Source organism: Leucopleurus acutus (genome assembly GCF_964270905.1).
Source record: "Leucopleurus acutus genome assembly, chromosome: 19".
NCBI lineage: Eukaryota > Metazoa > Chordata > Mammalia > Artiodactyla > Delphinidae > Leucopleurus > Leucopleurus acutus.
Genome location: NC_139161.1, coordinates 6236999 through 6246267, shown reverse-complemented (window position 1 = coordinate 6246267; position 9269 = coordinate 6236999). Strand labels below are relative to the sequence as shown.

General features: G+C 51.1%; 1 protein-coding gene across 2 annotated transcripts; it reads right to left on the bottom strand.

Moving 5' to 3' along the window:
• Window positions 1-1232: 1232 nt before the first annotated feature.
• On the bottom strand, window positions 1233-5592 carry RPL38 (ribosomal protein L38). 2 transcript variants are annotated; one of them, XM_082861516.1, is made up of 5 exons: window positions 5536-5592; window positions 5291-5324; window positions 5075-5135; window positions 2048-2170; window positions 1233-1307 (listed from the first exon to the last, which is right to left on the bottom strand). In XM_082861516.1, exons 2-5 carry the CDS (start codon window positions 5291-5293, stop codon window positions 1282-1284), a joined length of 213 nt encoding a protein of 70 aa, XP_082717642.1. In that variant the 5' UTR covers window positions 5294-5324; window positions 5536-5592; the 3' UTR covers window positions 1233-1281. The 2 variants fall into 2 exon arrangements, with proteins under 2 accessions (XP_082717642.1, XP_082717643.1); XM_082861517.1 differs by lacking the exon at window positions 5536-5592 and adding an exon at window positions 5442-5523.
• Between the last annotated feature and the right edge of the window lie 3677 nt (window positions 5593-9269).

Sequence of the window (9269 nt, the reverse complement as noted above, 5' to 3'; positions counted from 1 at the left end):
ACTGGTCCTCGGGCTGGGGAAGACTCCCTGGCCAAAGGGTAATGAGCCCACAGGACCTGTGTCAGGCTCGTCATTATCACCAGTGTGGGAAATTTCCTTATTTCAAGCTCAATGAATTACTTTCCCTGCTTAAAAATGCGTGCCTCCTAAAACACTTGGCCCTCCATACTGCTCTGTGGGGAAGGGATGGGGGTCCTTCCATGAGGCAGGAGGGGTGCATGTAAGCGAACTGCCCTGCCACCGTGCAGACACTCGCTGGCCACAGGGGACCAACACCCACTACTGAAGGCGATTTTGCCTTCTAAGTATTGCCCTATCTGCGTCTGGAGTCCTCCCCGGGATTGGTAACTGGCGCAGGGGGAGCTGAGGCAGTTTCTCAAGATCATTCATGTCATCAAGTAGTGGAAGCAGGACTGAATCCCCAAGGAGCCAGGCCTGGCTGGGAGGTGGGATTCGGGCCTTCACGCACCTGTCTGAGCAGCGTGTCCTGTCCCCACACCCACCACTGCACTGCCTCAAGGTCCGGGGTCAGATCTCTGGCTCGTCCATTGAAATGTTCAGACCGGTCTTTGGGCTCCAGGGGCTCCTTTCGCTGGGCTAACATCCACTCATGTCCATGCTTAACTCACAGGCTCCTTCTCAGAGCCCCTCATCTAAACTGTCCTCTCATCTGCGTTCATCTCGCGGCACCGAGTACCACTCCCGAGCTCCACTTAATCTTGAGTAGCACTTAGGAAACACACAAGAGTGAATTTTCACTCCTGTGCCTGAGAACACAAGTGTCTTAGTCGAGGAAGGGGAGGGAATCACACATCCACCTCCGCATCAAGAAATACTTCAACATGGCAGACACAAAAGCGCCACCACCTCCTGAGGAAGAGACGGCTTCATGGCTTCATTTACTGCCGTTTCCAAGAAGGCTGATCAACTCCTCCTTTTAACTATCATTTTCATGACAAGGGAGCTCATTTTACCTAAATGATTTTTACATCCCACGAGTGCAGACTGGCTTCACTTCCACCAATAACTGGTTCTTTTAACTGCCTATTTCCATCTACTTATTTTCAAACTTAGGCTTAAGAAAAAAAAAAAAAAGATGGCTTTATTTGTCCACTGGGATCACAGCCCAAGATTAGGGATGCAACAAGGTAGCAACCAGGACCCCCATCCTATTCCCACCAGAAGCCATTCCAAGTAATACCCACACCCCCCATCCTCAAAGAAAAAGGCCATTTTGAGAATTACAAATTTTTTAATACAGTTCAAATCAGTGTGCGTGATTCATTTCAGCTCCTTCACTGCCAAACCTAGAGGAAAAGACACCAGAAGTAAGCCACTCAGAAGATTATTCATTTTATCTGAGCTGCTGCTTGTCTGGATTTTGCACTTAAGCTAAAGAGGGTTCGCAAAGCTCAGAAATTACGCCCACCAGGACGGTTTCACTTAAAACATAACAGTTAGTGTTTGATGATAAAAACGTTCCCTCTCTCAGCCTTTCTAAAGACGTTCCAGTTAGTCTTACAAGGGCAAGTGGTGCTGGTTGACTTCTCACTGTGAAGCAGCAGCCTTTGGAACCCCCTCTGGGCTCCTGGGGCAGTTTCCTCCCAGGTGCCCTTTTGAGCCTTCCACCACCAGGACAGGCCCCTATGCTTAACTAACCTACGCTCATGGCCTGTTGTATTTAATAAGTCCCTCAACCTATAAACATGGGGGTCATCAATATACCAGCACCTACCTACCTTGTAGGGCCGCAGTGAGGATGAGATGAGTGACAGAATGAGCATCGGCCGTTATGCTGCTGCATTAGGAAAGCACTGAAGGGGCTGAAACAAACTTTCCTGTGGCCACGGAAGCGATTTCTGCTATGGGATCTAACCTCTGAGAACCACACATATTCCCTGCACTACACCCACAGCAAGAGCAGATACTTAGACAAAGTACAGAATGGACTTTCCTCATTCTGGGGACAAGTGAAGAAACAAGGTGGTGACACAGGGACCCCCACACTCCGGGCTGCTCCCCCCCCCGGGGTTCCCGCCTCACTCACCTGGGGGCAGGGACTGCTTCAGCTTCTCCGCCTTCTCTTTGTCTGTGATGACCAAGGTGTAAAGGTACCTGCTACATCGAACCTTAAACTTCACATTATCCTTATTTTTCTTGATCTTGACCGCTATCAGAGACCAGAATTAACAATTAAACTGTATCACAGAAAAGAGGGCGCACAGTCCACCGGCTTTGTAGTTCTGCAGGACGTGGCACGTGTGACAGCTGTGCTTGCCTCCCTCCACTGTCCCTCTGTTGAAACAGAAAACAAGATGCCCCCGCCCTCCTCTGAGCTCAGTATTTAAAAATAATGTCAGAAATCTTCATTTCCCTTACATTACTACTCAAGAACCTGGAGCTTAATGTTTATATTTAAAACACAGGTAGTATCTGGTACACTGAACACATCCTAGAACATCCTGTGTCCATCTTATTATTATTATTTTTTAAGGGATGAAAGTAGTTCATAAAGTAAGGAGATGGATTATCTGCTGAGATCAAGAACTTTCCACCACCCTTCCAGAAATAACTCTGCATATGAGATGCCATCGGGGGCGATGCTAAGGCTCTTCCTTCAGGCCCGCCCCCCGACACAATGAGCATGTGCTGAAGCTTTTCCTCAAATGTGAGCAGAACACATGTCCTGGGCTCTTTATTGCTTTAAAATTCCATCTCAGGAACACAGCTCAGACAACAAAGAGCCCCAAGTGTGCTCGAAGTCCAACAGCGCAAGGTTTGAAATTTAGCAAACAGCGTGGTTACGTACAAGCGTCGATGCACCTTCATGAGGCCGCCACCTATTCTGGCGGCAGGAAGACACCCGCTTCCCAGGTTACTCATGTCAGGCACCTGTCAACTTCCCCGGTCCGACCTCTACAGCACAGTTAACTTGCACTCACAACCCACAGCTCCATCTCTGCCAATAAACTGCTCAAGGGGTAAGACGTGTCACAGGAAGCAGAAGCTCTGTGGCCCTGCCGAAGGCACGGGCTGCCTTGGCTCATGTTTTAATAAATCAGGCACATGGATATTTACTCAAACCAACCTATTTTGCTAGCTTAACATTCCTCCGAAAGCTAAGTATACTGCGTCGTCCCTAGTAGCTGCTGTACATCTATAAACTAACTGAACCCTCACAAGATAAGGCAGACGCATCTCTTAAAAGTGTTTATTCAACATCATGTGATGCAGCAATTCTACTTACAGGAATATACTCAAAAGCACAGACAGCAGCAACAAGAGATATTGTACAACGTTCACAGCAACATTATTCACAACAGCCAAAGGCAGAAACCACCCAAATGTCCATGGACGGATATGGAGAAACAAAATGTGGTGTGTGCACACAATGGACCATTTAGTCTTAAGGAGGAAATCCTGACAAATTCTCCAACGTGGATGAATTCTGAAGATCTCATGCCAAATGAAGCAAGCCAGTCATGAAAGGACCAATACCAGAGGATCCACTTACACGACATACACTGAGAAGAGCCAAACTGATAGAGACGAAGTAGAATGGTGGTGGCCAGGGCTTGGAGGGAGAATGGAGACCTACTGTTCAATGGGTTACAGAGTTTCAGTTTTGCAAGATGAAAATTTCTGGAAAAGGATGGTTGCACTACAGTGTAAACATACTCAAAGCCAGTAAACGGCACACCAAAAAATTTTATATTTTACAATTAAAACTATAAAGAAATATTCAAAAGTGTATTCACAAAACACTCACTGAGCACCCTATCACATCCAGGGGGATGTGACCCCTACTCTCACAGGTCACTGTCTAAACTCAAGCTCGCCAACAGAATTAAAATGCAAAGCCATCTGATGGATTTGGTGTCACTTGCTCAACGTGCTGAAGTCTCTAAGAGATCATCTGATCTGATCCTTGCACCAATCCTAGGAGACAGATGTCATCAACCCCTCTTCAACAGAAAGAAAACAGTGGGATTGTGTTTACCTTGCTAAGGACAGCTACCTGCTGGTAGAGCTGGGATCTGCCCAGGCAGTGACAGCAAATTCCATGGCCCGGACTAAGGCTGACCTGATACATTTCCTTTGTGCACCACAGTACATACAAAAACACAAGCGCACTGTCACCCGGGGTCCCCACCACCCATCAGGACAGACATTCCCACCAGATGCTACTTGTTCTCACAGGTGGTCACCAGTTCACACAGCACCAGGAGATCAAAGGCAACAACCTGTTTCAGGTAAAGGGGACACAGACATGACTCTCCCTGAAGCCCCGTGAACTCCCTGAAAGGCTCTCCTGCACGCCACTGCTTCACCCTACCACTGACACAGGGCGTCAGAGACGGCCGGCGCCTTAGCCCACCTTAAAGTAAGTCAGCCCGAGAGTACTCCACTTTCACGCGTTATCCGATTTTCTCTTTAGCGCAAATCTGGGAGGGAAAGAAAGCTATAAGGAGCAGCACAAGAAAGATGACTCCGGGTTGAGGCAGTTCAAGATCTAGCATAGAGCACAAGCTCCCCACACCTCCTTCAACTACAACACAGGCACACCGCAGAATTCCCTCCCCGTGTAGAGGGAACACACTGGCAGCCGGGGTTGGCACGCGTCCACCAAAAACTCGCCGTTTTATGTTTCTGATGCATCAATTACTTTTCCCTTCGTTTACAGGCTAGGACGCTAACACACGTAGAAGGGAAATGACTTAGTTCCTCGTGAGCAGGGCCTGTGCTCAGCCCAGAGCCTAACATGCAGCACTAAATCGGGGTTTACGAAACGCGCGTTTCCAGATTTCCACCCAGTAAGGGTTCCGTTCTGAGCACCTACCACACACAGGAGGACACACACGAACAAAACACCTTAGGACGTTTCTTAAACATTCACAGTTAGCTATGGAAGAGAACACACTGGCCAACCAGCTTTTCTTACGCGAGACCTGCTAAAACCACTGCTTCCCGACAGCACGCACAGGCTTAAGCAGCCGCCCGGCCCAGCGCCCGTGCAGGACCGGCTCCGCGCCAACGCGACCCTTTCCACTCGCTCGTCTAGACCCTCACTTACATTTGGCGTCCTTTCGCCTGGCTGTGAGCAGAAAGTCCTTAATTTCCTCAATTTTGCGAGGCTGCAACACAAAGCAAAAAGCAGCAACTGTAGAGACACGCTTTTCTAGGATGGTCGGGCCCACCAGCCCCTCTCGGGGCTCGGAAGACCCTCGCACAGGCGCCCCTGCCCTCGCCCCCCAACCCCGGAAAGGCCCCAGGCAGGGGTCGTACTCACCATGGCGACGAGGCGCGGAGAGCACGGGCAGAACCTGCGGGAAAACAAGCGTCAGTGACCATGGGATGCGGGGACCAGCGGCTACCCCGTTTCCTCTCCCCGCACCCCCGAAATACCGGCCCCATCGCACTCCATCCTCCTCCCCCCGCACCTCTGATCCAGGCCCTGGGTCCCCAGACGTCACCCGGCCGTGGATTACCACGGATTACCCCCCACTCCCAACGTAGGGCCCGAAAAACACTCACCGTGAGCAGCCAGAAGCGAGGAGAACGGAAAAGAAAGAGACTTCCGTTTCCGGGCAGTTAAACCCTCCCCCAGAGGAAGCTGGGTACGGTGTCCGCAACGGGTCAAGAATAACACAGGCGTTCGCCTTTCCCATCGCTGCGTCTCTTCCTGGATTAACAGCGCGGCTCCCCCGAAAGCAATGGGCCGCTTCCCTCCACCACTCCCTACCTCCTCTATCCTCCGGTCCAAACCCCACCTTGGCTTTGCTAGGTTTTATTTCAGATCCGGTTTGAAGACCTGTGTTAGGACTTACTATCTACTACTTTCATTAGACCTGTGTATTGGGCATCTACGCAGAGAATTTTTTTTCTTTTAAATGGAGGGACCCTCCTACGTACATTTTATAACCTCTTTCTAGGGGTTCCTCCCTTTTCCTTCTGGTCTCCTTTGCCACGGACATCTAATCTGTCATGGGCAGGGCCCTCTTGCTCGCCTCTTCTTATTGAACGGAGCTTTTCCACTGGCTGCTTCCAATTCCTTTAAGAACTGGTACCATAAAAGCAAGTTAAAACTTGGAATAGGGGCTTCCCTGGTGGTGCAGTGGTTGAGAGTCCGCCTGCCGATGCAGGGCACACGGGTTTGTGCCCCGGTCCGGGAAGATCCCACATGCCGTGGAGCGGCTGGGCCCGTGAGCCAGGGCCGCTGGGCCTGCGCGATTGGAGCCTGTGCTCCGCAACGGGAGAGGCCACAACAGTGAGGCCCGCGTACCGCAAAAAAAACCCCAAAATAAACCAAACTTGGAATAGCTAACGTTTTATGGAACACTCACACCGGGCATCTCCTGTACTAAGCACTTTACCCATAGGGCCTCTGTGATCCTCGGGCGTGCTTGTGACGGATGGCTCCGGTCGGTTACTCCAGTCTTACCCGCAGAGAATGAAGGCGTGTCAGTTGCTGGGAGAGGTGAAGTCAGGACTCGGAAGCACGCTCCCAGACTCTTGACCACCTCCTCACTAGGCTGCCCACCTGAAACGGGCTGGCAGCTCTGGGAAGGCAGCGTTCCCTTTGCCCCTTTGGTTCCTCGCGGCCTTCACCCCATCCCTGGTATTATTTTCTCAGCACAAATTTACCCTCAGCTCTTCCAGAACGTCTTTTCAGGCAGGCTCCGGGAAACCTGAGGTTATCGATTTAATTTTCATCCTCCACTTTATTTTTAACCTCCTTACAAATGTCTACATTTTATTATATTTGTTTCCTCCCCAATTTAATAACTGCACAACAGAATGTAATTGCCCTGTGCGCATTATTACAGAGCAGCTCACCTGAAGAGAAAAGAGTCCTTTACCATGAACTTCGCTTTGAACCCACTCCCCTCCCCCCTTCCCTCCTATTAGACAAGCCCAGGCTGAGCATTTTCCTAGAGATGCTGGAGATACAGGGAAGGATAAACCCACAGTCCTTGCCCCTGGGAGATCACGAAATCCTCTAATGGTGCTAGACAGCCTTTTAAAAGAAGGCAAACTATGTTTCTGTGACTACAGATGCTTCTGGGTGTTAACAAAGAGAAAATTTAATTGGTAGGGCCTTAATGTGAGATTATCTGAAGGTCAGGATGCCTCAGCTCTGACCCAAGAAAGACACTCTCAAATCCCCCAGCCTGACCTGACAGCCCCCCTCCATCTCAGGCTGATGCCTTTCTGGTCTTTTCTCCCCCACTGCACCGCCAAAAGCAACGACCTTTTCAGCCCAGCCAACCGGTGTCTTAAGGGCACTTCCTGACCCCAGGCATCGGCCTGTGCCTTCCCCTCTGACCCTAAGTTCTGTTTATCCTCAGAGCTCAGCTCCGCCCTCTCCTCTGGGCAGGACCCTGCACCTCTGCCTCCTGTCACCCGTCACTCATGCAGCAGTTACTCCCACCCGCCTTTCCATAGGCTGTGCGGCAATGTTAAACTTCCCATACGTTTGCACCGACTTTTTTATAGAGGCGAGGACGAGGTTCTGCATTCTGTTGATAACTCCCAAAATGCACTGCTCATACATATACAGAGGTGCTCAGTGCTGACATGCAGGATCCTCGAGATGTTCGCAGCATTGGAGATCACTCACCATATGAAGGGTGGATAGATTGATGGAGGGATGGTTGGATGAATGAACGAAGGGATGAAGAGAGGGAGGGAGTGATTAATTCGGACAAAGCAGTGCCTGGCACGTAATAGGTCCACAAAAATATTTGTTGAGTGAATGCCTGCTGCTTCTCCCCACTGGGACCTACAGGACAGGGACAGGGAGGGGGGCTGCACCTTCCTTTTGGCAGTGATCCCAGAGACAGATGTTTGCCTCTTGAACTGCATAAGAAGAGAACATAGATGTCTAGTAACAAAACACAGAGACCAACCTCCTGGGAGTGCCAGTGGGGGAGCTCAAGGTTTCTATAAGAGCCAGGAGGCAGCGGGAGAGGAGCGGCTCCCCGAATTGCCTTTCCCACTTTATGCTGCTCTGCAGGGCTGGGCTTGTCCACGGCAGGCGTCATCCTGCAAAAACCCATGGCTGGCTCCAGGGGTTTTCCGGGGGAGGTCATACTACCTCTCTCTCTCCTCCCTCGGGTGCTGCTGTGAAGCCCAAATGGGACAACGAGAAAAGCCAGAGTCAGAGCCATCCTGCCTGCCCCGCCCCGGGTCTGAAAATCCCCGCCGGCCCTGGGTGTAGTTTCCATCAGTGGCCACACGAGGGCGCTGAGGCCGTGACTGGAAATGGAAAGCGAAGATTCTGGCCCCTTTCTGCCTTGCATCCTAAAACCCCCGGCTGAGAGCACTTACATAATTAGAGGTAATATTTGTATGGTATTTCATACCTGACGGGGTGCTCTCATATCTACCACCTTATAAAATTTCCAAGAGGCCCCCAAGAGGCCCACGCCTTTGTCTGGCGGCAGGGCTGTCCTTTAAACCACCTTGGAAGGGGGTTATTTTGAATCTGCTGACTTGGGAAAAGGTTGATGAGGGAGGGAAGGAGGCAGGGTGCAGGCACGGAGGCTGGTGCTTTTTGGGGGGACCCAAGAGGACTAAAGGAACGTAGGTTTCTTCCCTCCTCCAGCCCCCAAGGAGTCCAGGAGAATCTCAGGTGCTCCCGAGGGATGCAGGTTCGATATTCTCCCAGCTGCTGTGCTTAAAGCCACAAGGCATGGCTGGTCGGGCTGGAACAGGGTTTCTCAAACTCGGCACTGCTGGCTTTTGGGATCGTTCTGTTTTTTGGGGGGAGGGGTGTTCTGAAACTTGTAGGATGTTCAGCTCTCCCTGGCCTCTACCCACCAGATGCTGGACCCTCACAACTGTGACAGACAAACGCATCTCCAGACATTGCCACGCGTCCCTGGGGGGCAAAATCACTCCACATTGAGAGCCACTGGACCGGAAAGACAAAACCAAGAGGATGTTCGTTATTATAATGACGTCTGTCCTGCACCTGTGGCCAGGTACTCATGGGCCCAGGCCTCTGTCTTTGCACCCCATGGCCATTGCTCATATTGGTACCCAGCCCTTGCTCTGGGATGCTCAAAGGTTCAGCATCCTTTTCTGCTGCTTCTCTGTGGGTCTCTGGCTGGCTGGCAAGATGGATGTGGTCAGGTAGTCAGTCACCAGGAGCACGTGCGGCCCCATCGGCCAGAAGCCCTGAACCTTAGGAATGGTGTTCTCCTCTTCGGCAGCTGGAGGACCGTTTCCAGTGGGAGGCCTTGTGTGGGGCTGGGGGTTGGGTG

What these genes read in the sequence shown, in the direction of transcription:
- RPL38 (XM_082861516.1), bottom strand. An exon ending in CAGGCGAAAGGACGCCAAAT is followed by an intron (nt 2,171 to 5,074) that starts GTAAGTGAGGGT and finishes GGTCTCTGATAG; the next exon opens with CGGTCAAGATCAAGAAAAAT. An exon ending in GAAGCAGTCCCTGCCCCCAG is followed by an intron (nt 1,308 to 2,047) that starts GTGAGTGAGGCG and finishes CTTTTCCTCTAG; the next exon opens with GTTTGGCAGTGAAGGAGCTG.